This window comes from Engystomops pustulosus, chromosome 6 (assembly GCF_040894005.1).
Source record: "Engystomops pustulosus chromosome 6, aEngPut4.maternal, whole genome shotgun sequence".
Classification (NCBI taxonomy): domain Eukaryota; kingdom Metazoa; phylum Chordata; class Amphibia; order Anura; family Leptodactylidae; genus Engystomops; species Engystomops pustulosus.
The window spans coordinates 149,391,070-149,413,351 of record NC_092416.1 but is presented as its reverse complement, the minus strand read 5'-3'; the positions used below and the strand labels follow the sequence as shown (position 1 = coordinate 149,413,351).

The following is a 22,282-nucleotide window of genomic DNA, read 5'->3' as shown; positions in this document are numbered from 1 at the left end:
GGACATGAGGAGGAGTAGATCGGAGGGGGTGGCTGAGCAGAACACGCCCCCTCTGATGCCAGGTAATATAACATGAAGTTACTCTATGGGGATGTAACGTAAACAATTTTTAGCAAAAAGAAGGGTGACAGTTAGTTAATAGAACCCTATAAGAACCTGTCACAAGTTATAAACTATACCTGTTCCACTTAAGAACAAACCTATAGAACCGATCTTGTACATAACCCAGGGACTGTCTGTAAAGCCTTCTATTTTGCCACAATTGCAGGGAAGTTTTTCATGATATATATCTTCAGGATAAAATATTGTATCTCTTAAAGAGAACCTGTCATCAGCAATCGGCCTAATAAACCACTACCAGTATATTGTCAAACATCATAACACCTTCTAGGCTTTGTTTCTTTTTATGGTCCAGTGTGGTGGCATCATCCAGAAAATCAACTTTGACGTCAGATTCAATTGGTTGTATAAAGTCAAGGAGGTGGTGAGTTTAACACTGAAGTCAAGTGGGAGCTCTAAATGCCTCCTCCTCTGTGATTCACATAGCGGACGCATTCAGCAGGTCTGGTTATTGATGCAGGACCATCAATTACAGTGAAGGAGCTTTCTGAAGAAGAGAGAGATTGACTACAGTGTTAAAATTCTCCGCCTCCTTGACTTCATAAAACATCTCACTTCAAAGTAGATTTTCTGGATGATGCCATCACACTGGACCATGAAAGAAACAAAATCTGGAAGGTGTTCAGCTGCTTAGAAACATACTGGCAGCGGTTTATTAGGGCAATTTCTGCTGACAGGTTCCCTTTAAGGGTGGACCCTTGGTTTTGGCTAGCAAAATAATTGACTGCAGTGTGAAATCCAAGTGCTTCAGTAAATCGCCGGTATCCATAAGAATAGTTATTTACAGTTCTAGATTCTTATTAATGGCCCAAACCCAATTTTATTTTACCATCATTGACTGAATTGCCTGTGAATTCAAATGTTCATTTAATTTTTTTTATTACTGTAATAAAAGTTTTTCTCACATTAGTTTTTCACACAGTCCCACACGATTTCATTCCTCAGCAACACAATTCCACACAATCGGTCCAATCCCTCAGGCTGAAGGTAAAAGCCTTTCGTTACACATCACTTGTCTTATTGAGATACTAACGCATTCTTATAAATATTATCAAACAGATAAAGCAGAAAAATCTATCATATTTAAAGCTTCCAGTATTCCATTGTACGGCTGTCTTCACATAGACAATATATTTTACAAACACAAGGCATTAAAATAATGCCACAAAAAGAACATCACAGCTACTCCATAGAACTATATTGTTCCCACATGTCGATGATGCTGGCTATTTCCGAGGAGGAAACTGGTGTCAAAATGAAAATGTATAGCTCACTCGTTGTTCTGAATAGAAAATACCCAGGGGATTAGTTTGGAGCCAAATCCAAAATTTTGTACACCCATTTTCATGATGGAGAGATGATGGATTTTGCTGCATCATATGTTCTATGAAATATTTCACTTCTTTGCTCCTGTTTTCGAACAACGTCTTTTCCAGTCTCAGTGGTTACAGATTAAAATGTCCTTGCAAAAAGATAGGCTAGAGTTTTTACATCCCCATAAACAGAAGAGCAGGAATGTGAGACATTGTAGTCATTCCAAGATGGAAGTGGATTCCGCCTTTTAGATAAGCATTAAGGATCAGGCACGGTCAGAAAATTGACCAAAGACTGTCAAAGCCTCCTGCTAATACAAGCAGTAAGAACATATTATGGCACTGTCCAGGGAGGTCAGTAGCTACGACTTAAGTTTGTGGTTTACTAGTGTTGCTCTTGTACACGACAAGTGAGACCAAAAATGGTATGATGCAGATGGGGGCAAAAATCAATCCAAGTAGAATATTCTCTGGTGGATCCATGAGCTCTTCAGACAAAAGATCGCAATCTTTAAAAAAATACATGTGGACGCCCAAAATCGTGTTATGCGCTAATTCATTTGGGAAGGGAAGCTGAAGATTTTCGGCACAGTCTTCCAGGCAAATCTGAAAACGGCTGTATATGCTGAGAAGGGAAGCACAAAGAAGTGATTGGATATAAGCTGCAAACTATCAGCGATAAGGTTACTTCAGAAAATAAAGCAACAAACTGGCCCACTATCATTGGAGTATAAGGTGTAGACATACAGGGGCAGATTTACTTACCCGGTCCATTCGCGATCCAGCGGCGCGTTCTCTGCGCTGTATTCGGGTCCGGCCGGGATTTAATAAGGCAGTACCTCCGCCGTCCACCAGGTGGCGCTGCTGCGCTAAAAAGCATCTGAACGCGCCAGAGTTCACCGGCTCGGGCTGAGTGAAGGTAAGCGCGTCCCGAGCGACACATTTTCCGTTCTTAAATGCGGCGGTTTTTCCGAATACGTCGGGTTTTCGTTTGGCCACGCCCCCGATTTCCATCGCACGCATGCCGGCGCCGATGCGCCACAATACGATCGCGTGCGCCAAAATCCCGGGGCAATTCAGGTACAATCGGCGCAAATCGGAAATATTCGGGTAACACGTCGGGAAAACGCGAATTGGGCCCTTAGTAAATGACCCCCACAGTGTTGTATTAGGGAGATATTATTTTCTAAAAAAAAGCTTTTAAAAGCTTTTAATATCACTGGATATTCAACAGTATGGTCCCAATGTTGTTTTACGTATGTTGTATAAAGGACATCACCAGGATGAAGGATTGTCAACCAAGCACACTGACATACAGGTGTGTGCCCTCTTTGTCAGGTTATGCTTTTTTAAATCTTTTTATGCTCTAGTTTTAAAGAAAAAAAAGACTTAAAAAACTCAGCAAATGACTAAAGGGTTAGGACCCTCCAGGCTCATTTGCATAATTTCCAAAGCATTTTTTTTGTAATAAGAAGCTGAATAATGAGCAGATTCTGCGAGAGGAGGAACACACCAGTATGTCAATGTGCTTAGTTTACAATCCTTCATCTTGATATCGTTTAAGTAGTTTAAATGTGCGTATGCGAGGAGCAACACTGTTTCTAGCCATATAACTTGTATTCCACAATATTTCTAGATGTTTCCCCCTTTCTGCCTTCAGTTTTTGTTCTCACTGAGCAGGATCATCAAGGACATTACAGGGAAGCAATGAATCAATGTATGGCTGTGAATAAAGCAAGTGGGGTGGGAAACATATATAAAATAAAAATACTCCCTTGTGTCCTCTAATTTGGCGACCTACAGCGGATTGAAAACTAAGTAACTATGGTGATGTCTTCTAGTTTGATGATCCAGTCACTCCCTTGGTCACTTACAGTAGTCACTCCCTGGTGTACGGGTCTACATAGTCAAGCATTGGTTTTCTCTAGTTTGATGGCCTGGGTACCTTGGTGGTACTTTGATTTAGAGAACTAGTTACTCCTTGGTGTCCTCTAGTTTGGTGATCTACAGTGGATTCGTCATTCAGTAACTATGTGGTGTCTTCTAGTTTGATGACTTAGTCACTCCCTAGTATTCTCGAGTTTGGTGACCTAGTCCCTGGTGCTCAGTGGTTTGATACGTCAGTCAGTCTGGGGTGTCTATTAGTTTCAGTCTAGCTCTGTCTGTGACCTCTCCTTACTATGCACCTGTGTCCTTTAGTTTGATGACCTAGCCACTCCCTGATGTCCTCTAATTTGGGAGTTTACAGTAGTCACTCTCAGGCGTCCTTTGGTTTAATGATCTTGCAACTCCCTGGGGTACTGGTCTATATAGTCACTCCAGGATGTCCTTTAGTTTAGTGACTTAGTTACTCCTTGGTGTCTTCTAGTTTGATCACCTGTAAATCTAAGAGCAAACCTAATTTTATGACCTAGTTACTCCCTGTTGTCCTCTGGTTTAATGATCTTGTCAATCCATGGAGTACTGGTCTACCTAGTCACTCCCTGGTGTCCTCTAGTTTGGTGACCTATTCAGTCCATTAAAGACCTAGTCATTTTCATTTTTTAATCTAGTTTTATGACCTAGTCACTCCCTGGTGTCCATTGGATTGGTGGTCCAGTAACTATGTGGAGTCTTCTCGGTTGATGACCTAGACAGTCCCTGGCGCTCAGTGGATTGATAATTCAGTAAGTCTTCCTTGATGGTGCCCAAGTCCCTGGTAATCAATTTAGTTGCAGATTCTGATCAATGCTGAACATTTAATAACATTGTGAATGGCATTGCTATGTATCAAACACAGTCATACATATTGAGTAACACATACATTTGCCTTAGAGATTGTACCTGAAAATGTGTTCCCAATCGCACCAGTGTTCACTCTCAGTTTGGAACATTGTTCTGTTGAAGACTGTCCAGCAGTGTTCAACAAATATTTCATACATGTCTAATATGTGGAAAGATAAAATGGAAAAACATAATTAAGTGAAATAAGGATTATAACACCACTACTGTGGCTCCAGAAGGGGAAAAATGCTGCTGGGTCTATGTATTGCACTAAAATATACTGTATTATCACATGTATTTTTCTTGAGAACATCTAAAACGATTTTCCAGCTTTGCTCAATGTGATCTTGAAAAAGTGATATTAAAAAAGTCGAAATATCATGAATAAAAAGTCTAAATATTTTATTTTCCCTTTTACACACAAATGGGGGAGATTTATTGTGCCCAAACCGTTGATGTCAACCTTGCACTGGATATACTAAGAGGCCAGAAATTACATCCGACTACTGATTGCTGTTTTCTTCTCGCCTCCCAATAAAATTCCATGTAATCTGTTTCTCATAAGTGGAATTACAAAGACTGATATTCACAATATTCACTTGTACTAGTGATTTAGGCAAAGTTTGTTGATTTATGGAAAGTGGATAGAATCATAAATATTTCTTATGGAATTTCATGGGCTGTACTTACCAGTGGGAAGTATTGGGTATTGAGTTGAATGTGACAGGTCGGCAATCATTCCATGATTCATTTCATTCTGTATGTAGGTTGTAGGCTGTGTAGCATTTTCCACTACTGCCATTGAGCCAAAAGCTAAAAGAAAGAGAAAATTGACTTTATTATTTCACCATGAAACATGATTTTTTTTAATTTTATTTATCAGCCATACTGTTATAACTGTACACTTAATATGAACTCCTGATCCTGATCATCCAGCCACTGTCCCTCATATACAGAGAAGCTACAGCAGTATAGAGGACAATTTTAGAAAAACACTAAACAGCACATCTGTAAATCCAGAGTCTTTAACACAGAAGGGGAAGTCCACCACCCCCAAAAAATTTTTTTTATGGCAGAATGTGCAGACGGAAACCACTCCTCAGTGCAAGCCATATGAAAGACCCATATAGTTTGCAAAAAAACACATGAAGGACTCCAAGACTATTTTTTGGTGTTAATTTTAAGCCGAATATGTGGAGAAAACCAGGCACTTCTTATCACCTGCCAAATACAATCCCAACAGTGACACACGGTGGTGGCAGCATTGTGCTGTGGGGGCAGGGACAGGACCACTGGTTGCCATTGAAGGAAAGATGAATGCAGCAAAATACAGACATATCCTGGATGAAAACCTCTTCCAGAGCTCTGGACCTCAGACTGAGCCAAAGGTTCACCTTCCAACAATACAGTGACCCTAAGCACACAGCTAAAATAACAAAGCAGAGGCTTCAGAACAACTCTGTGACCATTCCTGACTGGTCCTGCCAGAGCCTGGACCTAAGTCTCTGGAGAGACTTGAAAATGGCTTCCACCAACATTCACAATTCAGCCTGAGGGAACTGGAGAGGATCTGCAAGTAAGAGGCAGATGATCCCCAAATCCAGGTGTGGTAAACTTGTTGCATCATTTCCCAAGACTCCTGGCTGTACTAGCTCCAAAGCTGCTTCTACTGAATACTGAGCAGAGGGGCTGAATACTTATGACCAGGTGATATTTCAGTTTTTCTTATTTAATAAATTAACAAAAATATCTACATTTCTGATTTTTTTCCGTCAAGATGGGAGCATAGTGTACATTGATGAGCAAAAAAAAAAGAACTTTTATGATGTTACCAATTGGCTGCAATGAAACAAAGAGTGAAACATTTAAAGGGGTCTGAATACTTTCTGTACAAAGTGTAGATTGTGACCTGGACATATTTTCCAGCACAATATCTCTGTAAAATACCACAGCTTGAACACACTCATTCAACTACATCATCAGATTCCACCCTCATCCTTCCCTTTTCCATAAGCAAGGAGTTGTCCACTTTCAGCCAAAAAAATGTGTGAAAATTTTAACAAAAAGACAATTGTTCCATATACTTTCTGTATCAATTCCTCACTGTATCTCTGCTTGTTGAAGATTAATTTTTTACTTCCTGTTAATAGAAATCTGTCCCTGTCACACAGGTGTACGGCTCGTAATAACACAGAGAGTAATCAGAGATGTTTGATGTCACATGACCAGGAACTAGTTTATATACACAGGAAGTAAACAATGAAGCTTCCTATTAGAAGGACAGCAATCGGAGATGTCAAAAACATTGAGGAATTGATACATAACATATATAGGGAAATTGAGCACATAATTGATATTGTTTATGTAAAAAAAAGTTCTAAAAATGGAAAACCCAATGCATCATATAACAAAATTTTAATACATTGGGGCTCATTTACTGCCGAATTGCCCCGGGTTTTTGGCGCACGCGATCGGATTGTGGCGCATTGGTTTCGGCTTGCACGCGACAGAAATCAGGCAACCCGACGGATTCGGAAAACCGCAGAATTTAAAAAACTAATTGTGTCGCAAGATCAAGCACTCACATTCACCAGGAAGAAGAAGGTGAACTCCGGCGGACCTCGGCGCAGCAACGACACATGCAGGAACTCGGACGCACGATCTTACTGAATTCCGGCAGACCCAGACAACGCACCGCGGGATCGGGACTGGACCGGGTAAGTAAATCTGCCCCATTGTTTCTGGTGTTATAAAAAAGTAAGTAAAGAGTTCAGAGAGAAGGGGATAGCAGAAGAAAAAGACCCTGTTAACTGGAAAGGGGGCATATTTTTGCGCTGATCAAATGAATGACACCATCTCTTGTACAACTAATTTATGCAATATTTGATACCAACATTTCCAGGGTCATTCTTGTCCCTCAAATGAAGCGAAATGCCCAATTAGCTGATCACTAGAGTCATTCGTGGGAAGAGTCTATGACCTTTGACATTTTCTCACAGGTGCTTTTAATCTTAAGTTTTTTTAGACCTCTCTTTTAACTTGGAGTGCAGCCCTGAAACAAAGCTTGAGATGCCATACACTGGGTTCTTATAGCCATATGTATTTAATAACGACAGGGGTTAGAGAATCACTATGTCTGTGTCCTGTATTGGTACGGTACAGGGGACAATATGGTGAATATAGATTCCACATAGGTGGGGAAGCAGCGTTATATATATATATATATATAAAAGTTGCAGTCCCCCACCATTATACACATGTTCTGGCTTTTAGTAGCTCTGATACTCAAACACACTTCCCCTGTCCCTCCCAGGCTCCAGTTTTAGAGCATGACCTTGTTTTGACACCTCCTTTCCCGAGTTTCGCTTCCTTCCTCTCCATTAATGTATGTGAATGTTCCTGTCACCTCCCCGCTCCTGTTACCCCTGCAAGGCTTATTTTTATAATTCAGCCTTTCCTCTAAATTTCTCTACCTTGTAGAATTCCTCTTTTTTTTTGCAGTTCTACAATTGTTTTTCATAAAGCCCTAATTTCCCTGTAAGGTCATACAGAGCCAAATAGAAACTACCGGGACTTCTTGCTAGATCTCCTCTTTTCCTTTGGCAGGAACACAAAAGAAGGTAAAAACACAAGGGGATCACGACGTAAGCCAATGCACGGTAAAGAGCTCACAGCATATGTGATGCATTAGTGTCTTTAAGAGAACCTAGACAGTGGTCTGTAACATTGCAGGCGATCAAGGTGGTTTGTATTATCGGCTTCCCTGGTGCATAAGGAAATTGCATTCAAGCGAGAGATCGCATCACGTTATTACCAGGAGTGTAACATTCTCCCTACTTATTAATACAGTACAATGATGTACAGATTACATAGAAAGAAAGCAAGAACTTTCTTATAATCTAAGTCCATATTTCCAGCAATATTGGATTTACGTAAAAAAATTGGTAAACTCTATGACAGCGGAGAACGCTTATGAAATACCTCCAGATTCTCTTTTGATTTGTCGTAAAAATATTGCTGGGGCATACATGTCATCAATGTGATCTCACCACTGCAACCTCTGTATAAAGAGACCACTCACTCGTTTTAGGATTTTTTAAATTTCAAATTGATGATTTTTTTTTAGGCAAGTCATAATTATTAAAGGAAATCTACCACCAGGAAGAAGGATTGTAAACCAAGCATGTTAACATACTGGTGCCCCCCCCCCCCCCACCACCACCTGGCAGGATCTGCTCTACTTTTAGCTTCTTACACCCTTGTTTTTACAAAAAAGGCTTTAAAAATTATGCAAATGAGCAAATGGGCTCCAGGCTCGGTTAACAGCTATGGAACCTGGAGCCCTTCATTTTTAAAGCCTTTCTTTTACAAAAACAAGAGCATAAGAAGCTAAAAGAAGAGCAAATCCATGTAAGTGTGCTTGGTTTACAATCTTTCTTCTTGTTTGTTGATTTCCTTTAAATCCGTGAGTCTTCATCTCCAACATTCAGCCAATTAAAGGGAACATAGGCAGAACTCTGCAAATTTTAGCCGTTAATAGAACGGCTAAAAAAACTGCAGATCATCCTGCAAAAAAACAAGCCAACACAGCACCAGACTACAGTCTTGAAATTTTGTGATATGAAAAGGTATTTTTATGAAACGCTTTGATCACACAAAGTAAAAAAAACTCCCGCAAAAAAAAAGAATTGAATACATTTTTGTAAACCTGTCAAATAGGGCTATCATTTACACCACAAGAAAATATAAATGTAAGTGAAAAATGTATTATTCAACAAAAACTCAACCTGCAAAAAACAAGTCCTCAGAAAGCTATGACGATGACTGGAAATTTTAATGGCTGTGGATTTTGAAAGGTGAGGGAGACAAAAAAATGTGGCCCAATACAGGTCACTAAGGGGCTAATATTGCTGTATGTAGATATTATTATGGATTTATTGTCATGTATATTGTGTCTGGTATAACAGATAAATATTTGGTGCTCCTAGGTCTATGACTGCCTTATATGTTGGTCATTCATGATAAAACATCATTCTAGCTAAAAAAGTAAACTTGACTGTGATCCTGATTTATTCTGTGTATTGAATGTGTCAAATAGTAGGTCCTAGCTGCTTGTGCTCTATATATTACCTACCATTACTTTCTGGAACAGGAAATATCTGTCAGATACTGCCTACAGTATCTACAGTACAGTCAGCCACAATATCCCTCTGCCTGGCATTAAACCAGAACCCTTGTTAATAACAAGAAACTAGATTTTGCATTAGGCTGAATCTGCACCACATTGTGAAGCCCATAAAGTTTGGGTGCTGTTTTCTTAAAGGACGTCGACCATCAGGATGAAGGATTGTAAACCAAGCTCACTGACATACTGGTGTGTGCCCCCACTGGCAGGATCCACTCTTATTTTAACTTCTTATGCCCTGGTTTTTCCAAAAAAAAAGGCTTTTAATATGATGCAAATAAGCATGAGTCACCGGTCACCATAGGCCTGGAGCCCCTCAGCTTCATTTGAATACAGGCAGTCCCCGGGTTACGTACAAGATAGGGTCCGGAGGTTTGTTCTTAAGTTGAATTTGTATGTAAGTCGAAACTGTATATTTTATCATTAAAGTTCTAGACAAATTTTTTTCTTTTGTCCCAGTGACAATTGGAGTTTCAAAATTTTTGCTGTAATTGGACCAAGGATTATCAATAAAGCTTCATTACAGACACCTTACAGCTGATCATTGCAGTCTGGGACTATAGTAAAGCATCCAGAGAGCTTCACCAGAGGTCAGAGGGGGCAGAGGGGTCCGTCTGTAACTATGAGTCGTCTGTAAGTCGGGTGTCCTTAAGTAGGGGACCGCCTGTAGTTCTAAAGCCTTTTTTCTTAAAACAAGGGCATAGGAAGCTTAAAAAAGAGCAGATCCTGCCTGAGGGCCCACACACCAGTATGTCAGTGTGCTTGGTTTACAATCCTTCATTAGTGGGTGTCCTTTAAGCACAGTTGAGTGACTTGCTTCTGCTCCTCCATGTGTTTCAATAGAAATGGGTGATTTTCTGTAGACATTTTTCTAGGTTGTAAAAAAAAACACCACAACCCATATAAGTCTATGTTATGTGTGAAAATTGTGGGTTGGAATTGGGACAATCTTGCTGAGCAGATTTACTATAAGTTGTTCCAGAAATGGAAATAGTGCCACCATATCACATGGACCTTTAGTTGTACATACAGATAACTGTAGACATTGTAAACTACATGAAGTTATACATGATTTTTACCAACATTACTTTTTAGTTAAGATGAACCCATCATGCCCACCCTGGCTGTGGTTGGCCACCTCGGCCAGAAGCCAGCAGCTTCCGTGCCCTTGTAAATAAACAGGGGCACGGCCTAGTGAGACGGCGGCACTGGACACAAGGAATGAAGGAGAAGTTGAGTACACCTTTGTTTTTTTTTAAAAACCCTCCCCAGCCCACCTCCAGAATTTTAAAAACTGTTGGACAACCCCTTTTATTCTAATGCAACCTCATACAGCACTGATATTAGGCTATGGTTAAAGGATATCTAGCACCAGGATCAATGATTGTAAACCATGCACACTGACATACTGGGGTGTGCTCCCTCTGGCAGGATCTGCTCTTCTTTTAGCTTCTTATGTCCTAGTTTTTAAGAATAAAAAGCATTACAATTATGCAAATGAGCCTGAGGGGATCCAGGTTCCATTAATACCTAAGGAGCCCAGAGACCCTCAACGTTTTTTGCATATTTTTAAAATCCTTTTTTTTGTAAAAAAAACAGGGAATAAGAAGCTAAAAGAAGATCCGATCCTGCCAGAGGGGATACACAACAGTATGTCAGTGTGCTTGGTTTACAATTTTTCATCCAGGTAGATGTCCTTTAAGTGTCCCTAATAACCCCACAGGTTTCCTTTATAGTCTTGCTTTCTATTAGAGGGTTATACAGACAAGGAATCTGGTGCAATAAGACAAATGAAACCAAAGTTCAGTATAAAAGTCGTGGAAATGCAAATCCGAGTTCATTCATGTTTAGACAAATATCGCTCCAAGAAATGTATTCCAGCTGCCGTTCTCGAAGACTTCCCGTCATCAAATACAATTTTCTATCAAAACCCCTTTTGTTGCTTGACAGGAAAAAGAACTCTGGACGATAATGACAAAAATATTATTTTAGCAGGAAACTTTCCTTTCCATATTTCATATATTAATATGGAAATAAATGTATTTTTAAACATGAAGAATGGGCATATTGTATATTGTTACTATTGATACTATAATAATCCTGGAGAAGTGGAATGTGCAGAACTACAAATACAACTTCATCCATTAGCTTTTCTGTATGAGGTGTTTAGTAAGCGTCAAGTTAAAAGGATTGGCCAGGTTTAATTTAATGAGGCCCAAAATAATCAGTGCTCACCTATTATTTTCTCCATCATCCAGCACCAGTACTCCCACTGCTGACCTTGCCTATGTGTACGTGTAGGCACCACGGGGGAGATTTAGCACTGCTTCTATGCCAGTTTTCCGAGAATTTTAAATTTTTGCAAGAATTTGAGATTATTTCACTGCTTACATGCCATAAAAATTGTGAATACACGACCTCCATGCCACGTGGGCGTGGAGGGGGTGTAGAGGGGTGTGGCGACCAGTGGATGGGGCATTTCTGCCCAGTGCCTGAGTTCTTTTGAGAAACCAACAAACTTTTTCGCTGGGGGCGTGGCCGCTATCATACAGGAGCTCCGGCATATGATTTATCTCTACTGATGTGTCTGCAGCAGCCATATCACTGGAATCATGGCCCCAACCTCTAGGTTAGCATGTCAATACTATGACACGTTATGCTAAGTTCACTGTCTTGCATTATCGGCCACAGTCCACATGGTGATTGACTGTATGCTAGAAGGTGAGGTAAATCAGAGGTCAGTACGAATTTAATTTTTCTTGATTTAGAGCATTTGCTTTGATTTTATCTTTCTCTAGATACTCTAAAAATCTTGGATAACCCATTTAAATAACCCATTTTCTGAAACCTTATGCGTCATTGATGCAGATGCTGCATAACTGTATAACATTTAGGCCCCATACACAACAGTATTAGGGGCTGTAATCGGGACACACAAATTGCACCCAGATCACAGCCCCAATAGAGGTCTATCACACAGTGTGTTGAGAACACAGTGCGTTGAGAACACAGTGCGTTGAAAACACTGAGTTTGACCGAGCAGGCCGTGCCACAAATCCAGGCAGGAATAGGACTGGCTCTATCTTTTGAGGTGCAGGCACTTGGTCTCAGTACAGTAATTCATGGTCACAAGAACCCCCTAACTCTAAGTGGAGCTGTTCAGCCACTGAGAGGTTTGAATCAGTGGGGCTCATTTACTAAGGCTCCCCGGACCGCGATTCTGTCGGGTTTCCTGAATATTTCCATTCTGCGCTGAATTGCCCCAGGTTTTTGGCGCATGCGATCGGATTGTGGTGCATTGGCGCCGGCTTGCATGTGACAGAAATCGGGAGGGGCGTGCCGTCGGACAACCCGACTGATTCGGACAAATCTGGGAATTTAAAAATGCAATTGTGTCGCAAGATCAAGCACTCAAATGCACCGGGAAGAAGAAGGTGAACTCCGGCGGACTTCGGCGGGGAAGCAACACATGCAGGAAATTGGACGCATGACCTTAGTGAATCGCGGCAGACCTGAATCCTCGTCGGACAACGCACCGCAGGATCACAATAGGGCTCTTTCACATTGGTGTTGTTTTTCACATGTGTAGTTCAGTGATTTTCATGAATGCTTCACTGAGCCATTGGTATTATCACATTCGCTTTTTTTCACTTATCCGTGGTCCATGGAAACATTTTTGAAAGCAATTCAAAGTTGTTCACAGATGTGGATGACGGAAGGCAATAGAAGTCTATGGGGCACATTTACTAAGGGTCCGCGGACCGCATTTCCGTCGGGTTTCCTGACTATTTCCGATTTGCAGTGCATTTAACAGGGGTTTTTGGCACACGCTATCGGATTTTGCTGCAATTGCAACGACTTTCATGTGACACAAATGGGGGGGGGGGGCGTGGCCATAGGACAACCCGACTGATTCGGACTGAGCGGATTTAAAATTAAAATTGTGTCACAAGACATGCACTCACGTCCCCCGGGAAGAAGAAGGTGAACTCCGACGGACCTGAGCGGGGAAACGACACATGCAGGACATCTGGCACACGATCTTGGTGAATCGCACCGGACTTCATCCTCTTGGACAGTCTGGATCGGGGATCGTGACAGGACCGGTTAACTAAATGTGCCCCTATGGGTCCTGATGACAGGTCAGATTTCACTGATGAGGGTGTTATGTTTTTTTTTTTTGCAGAGGCGGAAACAAAAGAGATGCAACACAGAGACAAAACGCAACAGATGAGCAATGTCCCCGTAATATACATACCAGTGTGAAACCACTCATTGGATAATTGAGCAATATCAGAGCATTGGGCTCTGGGCACCTCAGTCGATCAGCTGTTTGGGGTTGGCAGTGACAACACTTTCACTTTGCAAATAAGTCCGTGGTAATTAATTAAAAAAAATCCTGGAATACAACTTTAAGTTAGCCAACATCCATAAAACAAGCCGACCCGCCATTCTGTCTACAAGACAAATGGTGTTACATCTGCTGTATAAACTACACTGCCTTAAAAAAACATCTGCACAATAGAACATCCAAGTAATGCAACAGCTCGATGTTAGAACTTCTTATTTTGCTCAACCCCCTAACCACACAGGTCGCACAGCCAGCTGCTAAAACCAAGGCTGGATGTACTAAACACAATAAGATGAGTTATTAATGAGCATTTAGAGCTGTTGAAAACTAAGGAAGTGACTCCATGTGAGCAATTAAAGCAATTATAGAATCATCCTGTAGGGGGTAGAGTTAAGAGGAAACAGAGGAAACTGTTGCAATCCATGCCATTAGGTAGAAGTGGGAAATTGGTGTAAAATAATATAGGAAAGCTTTGGTGAATCATAAAAATTATCAGTTATATATGGCTTATTGTATAATGTAAGTGTTTGGTAGGTAAATCACCTGTAGATCTTTACTTCCTCCCTTCACCTAATGTGCCCTACCTTTACCGGTGGTGGCTGCAGGAAAATGGAGATAGGTAACTGAAATACACTGAATATCTTATCCAAACAGGAAATAGTAAATCGTTTGTGGTTCTATAAGGAAGAACTTGCTTGTCGATAATGTCCTGTGATCACAGCAGCCTTGGCATGAGAGTATGGCAACTGTAGCATATGAACATTGGATAGAGAAAAGGTTACTATGCCCGTGACAGCATATTAGCTATAGAACAGGATATAATGCCAGGCAGGAGCCTCTTAGTATTATCTAGGGTGCAGGGATAACATCAAGATCATGATGCACCGGCACCAAATACATGATGCTTTGTGACCACTTCAACCAACTTTAAAGAGCCTGTCCCCAGCATTTACCCCACTAAACTATTAGGACAGTCTATTAGGCTATGAAATGTCTTTTATCTTACCCATTTACCTGTAAAAAGTCACCTCCAAAGTCAGGCAAATATGACTCTTCTCATCCCATTTTCACATGAGAGGAGTCAAGTTAAATGCTTGCAGGGGTAGTGTCACTGTAGAAACCCCTATCATCTGTTGTGTAGCACCTAGAAACATGCTGCTTGTGTCATATTAAAGAAGGTAATCTCATCTTTAAGGGAACAGGAGATACAGACAGCTAAAGAACTAGTTGGCAATGCAAGCTGCAGATAAAGATCCTTTCTATTTTTAACTGCCTGTATGTCCAGTTCTGTAGCTCACAGAACAATAAGCTCTGAAACAATAAGAGATCTGAAAGATGAGATTCTTATCTTAAATCTGACACAAAAAGTAGGTTTCTAGTTTCTGTAGAACTGAAGATAGGGGCGTCTGAAGTCATATTTGCTTTTTTATTTACTATAGAGAATCTTTTGAGACAAACATTAGAAATAATATCCTACTGCAAGCTGTTTTGAAATACACCAAAAGCACTAAAAAATCTGTCCATCTGCTAAAAGAAAATATTTCGAGAATTTTTTTAGATGATCTAGATTAAAGGTGTTGGTCCAATGACAGAAACCTATTGTCCTTTAAAAAAAAAAAAGGACCTATTGTCCAGCAAAAAAAAAATCTAGCTCTAAATTTTAAATCCATTTGTATAGTCATATTAGGGATTGTTTTTAGCAGGATAAATTATGTTTTGAAAAGGCCTCATTTGGTGATAAAAATATTTTTTTGTATTTACTTCTATCAGTGTTAGGAATTGCATTAAAAATGAATCTCTTTGTGTTTCATTTTTCATTCATTAACCAATTAACCTCCATTCCTAAAAATGACATTATAATGTTTTATAATGTACAATATCATGATAAAAGCAATATCAAGTTTATGTAATAATTTCACAGTTACAAAATGAAAAATGTTTTCCTGTGGGAAATTTTTTTTTTAAATTTAGCCATGCGATTTTGTGGGGTAAGCTGTAGTGTTTTGGGTACCATTGGTGCAAATGGCATTTTGATCACTTGTAATAGCGGTGTCAGAACTTCTGGAAGAGCTATTTCTGCAGTCTTCTTCTCCTGGCTGAGCATCACCTGTGTGTAATGTTCTGTGATTGACAGCCTCCCTCAGCAGGCATTGTGAGTGAACACAATCATATGGGACTGGTGGAGGGCTGCTCCAATCAGCTTCTAGGGCACTTCTGGCCTTTCCATTTATACCTGCTGGATCTTATTATTTTTACCTGCTATTGACTTTGTCTTTTTGGCTCCCATGTGAGTCTCTGAAATATTCTACTGTTATCTGCTGTGATTCTGACCTTTTGCCTAAACTTTCATTATTTTTCTACTTCATGATTTTGTACCTCACTGCCATCTTGGTTTTTTAGGTATTTTCTTTCACTCTGCTTGACTTTCTGATGTCTCTTTGTCTATTTTTACTGTGCACTTATCCAGGGTAGGGAACACTGCCCAGTTGTCACCGACTGAGCCAGCAAGTAGGCAGGGATAGAGGTTAGGGGAAGCTTAATGCTCACACTTCTTCTCTGTCTTGCCAATTAGGATATGACCTACAATATCAACTGTGGCGATATTGATCACTTTTCATTAAGCTGCTGCATCATATGAAAACTCTTTTGGAGAAGCAAGCATGTCTTTGCACAAACTTTTCTATTTTAGTACTACCATACATTTTGAAAAGGGGACGTTAATGTTGGCTTCCCCCCAAATATTCTATGGATATTTCCTTATTTAATATGGAATTATTCTATTATAGAACGTTTCCAAAGGAGTTTGGTATAGACTAAAATTGATTCTAACCCATGCCGCAGTGACAAATGCCTGTATTATCAGCTTTGGTGTCCTCCAGCAATTCTTGGTCACAGAGACACTTTTCCCCATATCATTTACAACCTCACGCAGACAAAACAGCTGCAGATCCACTTATTTTATTACTTTCGGCATCACTTCCAAAACTTGCAGCCAGACTTGGAGGGGCTCCTAAATACTGCTTGTCCCACTATCTTTTGTTCTATGTTGGATGGGATGTTCTTCTGGCAGTGGAGTAACATGGCTGGAAACATAACCATTGAGCACATGTTCTAGGAATAATGGCATTTGTATTTTTTGTACTTGTATTGAAAAAAGCAGGCAAAATTTTTCTATAGATGTGCTTTACTTTACTAATCCTAATTTTGCACTATTTTTGGGTGCATATAATTTCATGTTCTAGGATTTATTAATATTATTTTATTGTTTGAACGAAAAGAAAAAAATCATAATTCCCTTTTATTTATTTTAAGTGAAAGCAAAATTTATTTCTCGATATGGAGTCATTTTTGAATATATTGCATTGTAAGAAAAAATAGTTTTTTGTTGATTAAACCATAAGGTCTTGTTTAATTGGAATTGGAATTGGAATTATCAAATTTCAGGAGTTATATTTTAAATTAGTTTTATAATAATAAGATATACATTTTCGGGTGGGTCACTCTGTGCGGTTTTATTAATTTGATTTCAGAAAGTATGTGATGAAAAATAAATAACAATTCTGCCATTTTGTATTTATTTAAAATGAACATAAACTTCAATTCCCAATACCAAGTCATTTTGCAAAAAGTAGGTTTTTTTTGTTGATTAAAACATATAAGGTCTTGTTTTTTGAAAAAAGAGTTGCTTTTTTTTGACACCATTGGAAACCTCAAATTTATGGAGTTATTTTTTTAGATGCTTTATAACTCAACACACTATGTGATATCATAGGAAGATTTGCTGTGGGTCATTTTGAGTGTTTTTTACAGTCAACAATAAACAATAAATTTTATATTTTCAGGCTCATTATTTTAGGAGAGTGAACTTTTAGTTCATTATTTTACTTAAACTTTATTAAAGATAATGGGGGAGATTTATTATTTATTAATTTATTAATCTCCCCCTGCCAGTTTTCGGGCCTCTTCGACCAGCATGCCACTTTTGGGGGTGTTGGGGCGGAGAGCGGGCAGGGAGCAGGGCAGTTGGAGGGCACCACCAGAAAACCGCCATAGACTACAGCAACTTCTCCTGGAGCCTCTTAGAGGATATGAGCACCAGAGCTGCAATGGGGAAGGGGATTATAAGACTGAATATTTAAAATGCCAGTCTTAATGGATTCTCCCCAATGTTTTCCCCAATGTGTTTGCCAATCAGCAGAAATCAGTAAAAAAGCAAGTTCATACCCAGGCAATTGATGAAGTGGGATGAGTTTTATTCCACACCACAGGTCTCATTCAATTTACTGAATGATCTCTTACCCTCCTGTTCACCAATTGAAGGTCAAAAGAGTTCAGGCAGCATGTGGTATGGTTTGGGTGTTTGGCCCCATGGAATAGCACAGTAGGTTGAACTATTCCATGTAGTTGAATCCAGTTTAAAATAATAGTAATGATTCTTAATTTATATAGCGCACACAGATTATGCAGCGCTGCACAAAGCTTGTGAAATTGGTCCCTGTACCCATGGGGCTCACAATCTAAACAACCTACAGTATGTTTTGGAGTGTGGGAGGAAACTGGAGGACCCGGAGGAAACCCACGCAAACACCGAGAGAACATTCAAATTCTTTGCAGATGTTGACCTAGGTGTGATTCGAACCCAGGACCCCAGCGCTGCAAGGCAGAAGTGCTACTCACTCAGCCACCATGCCGCCCTAAAAAAAAAGTATACATCTTTTAATATGTGTTCCTATGAGGAATCAGTATCATCAGTATCATCTAGTATGAAAAAAGGTTTATATATTGGCAGGCAGCAATGAATGATTTGCTGTCCTTGCATTACTTAGATAGGATAGCTGGGCAATATAGCAATCCTGGTAGCCACATGATTAAAAGTAGCCAATGAGAAACCTACCTACTATCAACTGCGCACAGTACAGAAGGACCTACTGAGCGCCTGCTGGAAAACAAAGCAGTCATAAGCCTGAAGCTGCTGGCAGAATATTGTTGTTTCCTCTGAGCGACATCAGTGGCAGGCAGCGATCACCAGACTACAAGGGCTGTGCTCCAATGATATGTACACTGGGGGGATTTATCATTGGGTTTGTTGTCTATGTCTGGCGTTGTTTTGGCGCAGTTGTGGTACAAATGCTGTTTTGCCACATTCCATTGCTCCAAATGAACATAGGACTGTGCGACGTCACTTTAAAATGTGCCCAATTCATTATTTGCATAGACTTGTTTTCACAATACTGAACTGAATACATGATTTGCGATTAGGTGCAAATTTTACTTTAGGCGCATGTTTTGGCGCATAATGACGCAAACAAAAATGGAATTGAACATAGACAACCATGTCAAAGACAAATCATAATGATAATTTCCCCCTAGTGACTATGAATTTATGCTACTTAGGCCACACCTCTTGCATAATGACTAATGTTAGACTTTGAGACCTATAATAAGGCCTGGCTGCCATGACTACAAATCAGTAATCTGTAGTCACAATCTCTTTGCCAACCACCATAAATATCATGGCTCTAGTCCTGATCATGGTAATGCCATTGGGAATATTTCCTTCAAGATGTGGAAACTAGAACCAGCTTATGACCTTGTATCCACCATGGGACTTTGCAGGGTTAACATTACAGATGAGCTTTGAGCTCTGGAGAAAGCTTGTACTTTGTTTCTCCCCAGACCATATTTTTGGTATTTACAAGAGTGTGAATGAAGTCCAGCTTGTGATAATGCTTTGTTGTGAAGGTTAAGTTTTGACACATTATTCGGCTGATGAGGCCCTCCTCAAAGGCTTCCTTCTGCTGCTGCCATAAGTGCTGAGAACTGTATAGTCTCTTTGGATAAAATATAGCTGAAATTAAACATCTTCTCTGACTTTATTGCAACATTTGCAAATGTGTTTCACCAAGACACTTCATATGTTTGCAATTACATGTTCCTTCTGGGAAAGTAAATTTCTCTTTGCACTATTCGTTTGTTCAGAATCATCAGGGCACTTGCATATAGCAATATTGCTGCGTTTTCACTGTACCAAAATATATTATTTTAGCATGGCAGAACATACCGTAGTTAATATCTTTGGGGAAGTAGTTTAAATTGTTAGCTATATTATGGAGTTTTTGATTTATAGGATGCCATATGTTTCGTACAATTCTTATAGATGTGTTTGGTATATGCACTACACTTTTGTGTGCTCCATGCAAGTTATTGACTAGAAGTGGACAGAGACTAACCTCTTCCTGTCTTTGCTCTAAAGCTGAGTCAATTTCAAGCTGCACTCACTTCCAATAATGCTTTGTGTGAAATAATGTAGCAACAAATCCTGTGAGATTCCTACAGATAAATCCACTGACCAGTGCATAGATTGTATATACAGGACAGGACTAAATAATGACTACCCTGGCAGCTTTTATCACATGGAGGAGCACACAGCATGTAATAAGCAGCAGAAACCAGCAGTGAAACAGTAACATGAGTGTAGTCTGTGCTGTGTGGGCACTAAGGTTTAACAGCTTCACTGCCGTGTAGATAGTGTTCGGAGAGCAGAAGGCGATGGAGGGACCTGCAGAGGAGTATATGACAGTTTGAGTTGCAGAGAGAGACAGAGCAAGTTCTGCAGAATCACAGACTAGGAGTGATCTTGTAACTCTTCTGCATCCACAGATCTGCACACATCCAAAGTAAGCAGTAGCCTCTCCCCTCCAGTCATTAGAATCCATCTAGTTTTTGAGTAAACAAGTTACGGTCTCACAGACATAAGCAGCACAGCCAGGGGATATAGCTAGGGTAGGGAGAGTCTAAACTGGCGAGGATAGCAAAAAAAATGATGGAGCTATTGATTTGTGCAAGTTATAAGAGTTGCACTTTAAGTGATATGTCCCTATGTTGACCCGTCCCACGCTAGTAATTAATTAGGTGTCTCTAATCTCCCCTTTATCTTTTCTTTCCTAGCTTGTCTGGTCAACCCTCACCTTATCAGCTAACACTCAGCTTACTTTTTTTTCTCAACCTTCAACCCAATCTGGTTTCCAAACTCCACACTCTATGAAAATTCCCTTTATCAACTTGTCATATAATCTCTGAACAGCTAAATCTACTTTGAGAATAAACCACTCCTTCTGATTCTTCTGGGCTTCTCTTAAGTTTCTGTATCCATAGACCACCACTCATTGGGGCACATTTACAAAGGGTCCGAATCGCTTTTTTACGCCAGGTTTTCAGAATTTTACCGTTTTGCACCGAATTGCCCTGGGATTTTGGCGTACGCGATCGGATTGTGTCGCATCAGCGCCGGGTTTCACGCGCCGAAAAACAGGGGGCGTGGCCGTCGGAAAACCGAAAAAACTACGGATTCAGAAAAATCTTGCTATTATTTTTAAAAAGTGTCGCTTGACACACACTCCGGCGGACCTCGGCAGACCTCGGCGCCGCAGCGACACCTAGTGGACATCGGGCACACAACCTTAGTGAATCACTGGAAGACCCGAATCCTCGTTGGAGAACGCGCCGCTGGATCGTGACAGGACCGGGTAAATAAATGAGCCCCATTGAGTTTCAATATTTTTGGCTGTATCCAAATCATTCAGTGTTGGCTTTGCCTGCTCTACGACCCTTGCTTTTGGAGTTCATCATGTTTCAGTACTAGGTTCCTCCTAGTTAACTCCTAGTAACATACAGGCAGTCCCCGGGTTACATACAAGATAGGGACTGTAGGTTTGTTCTTAAGTTGAGTTTGTATGTAAGTCGGAACTGTATACTTTATCATTGTAATCCCAGCCAAATTTTTTTTGGTCTCTGTGACAATTTGATTTTAAAAATGTTGGATTGTCATAAGAACCAGGATTAACAATAAAGCTTCATTACAGACACCAGGTGTAACTGTTACAGCTGTTTATTGTAGCCTAAGACTAAACTACAGTAAATTGCCAACATCCAGAGGTCCGTTTGTAACTAGGGGTCGTATGTAAGTCAGGTGTTCTTAAGTAGGGGACCGCCTGTACTTCATTTTGTGACATTACCCCTGCACTTATATAAAACACTAGATCCTAAACAACTCCTTGTGTTCCCACCATCTGCTACTGGTGTAGTTATGACTCTTACTGACACCACCCTTTCCTTACTATAGAAATTTTTACTGTTGCTCTGATTCATTCTCATTTTGATGACTGTAATTCCTAACCATTCGTTCTTCTAAATATATCAATCCAAGAACTCCTTTACAATTTGTGAAGAGTTTATTCTTTGGTTTACTATTCTTTACTACAGCCAAAACCTCATTTTTCATGGAATAATGCTGCTTTTCTTCAATAGTGAGTGCTTGGATTATTTATATTACTAAGGGGCTGGGTACCCGAATCCTATAGAACCCGGAAATATTCAAAGTGCAACCGCACACCATTATACCTTCAATCTATCCTAAAAGAAGCAGCCAGGTTATGTTCCTTTCTAACCGAATCCTTTACCATCAATAACCTCAACTATCCATGTACTCCAAAAAAATGTATTTCTCTACATACAGAAACCCGTCGGTATCTTTACTTACAGCTTTACAAA

At 40.1% G+C, this 22,282-nt stretch overlaps 1 protein-coding gene across 2 annotated transcripts in view; it reads right to left on the bottom strand.

Annotated features, from left to right (window-relative positions):
* Positions 1-970: 970 nt before the first annotated feature.
* The window catches only part of RAMP2 (receptor activity modifying protein 2), a 38,155-nt gene continuing 16,843 nt past the window's right edge, over positions 971-22,282 (bottom strand). For both annotated transcript variants that reach the window (XM_072111748.1, XM_072111747.1), the window contains exons 2-4: positions 4,887-5,009; positions 4,257-4,356; positions 971-2,058 (exon numbers count right to left, since the gene is read on the bottom strand). In XM_072111748.1, the coding sequence (XP_071967849.1) occupies positions 1,803-2,058; positions 4,257-4,356; positions 4,887-5,009 (479 nt within the window). In that variant the 3' untranslated portion in view covers positions 971-1,802. The remainder of the gene's footprint in view (positions 2,059-4,256; positions 4,357-4,886; positions 5,010-22,282) is intronic.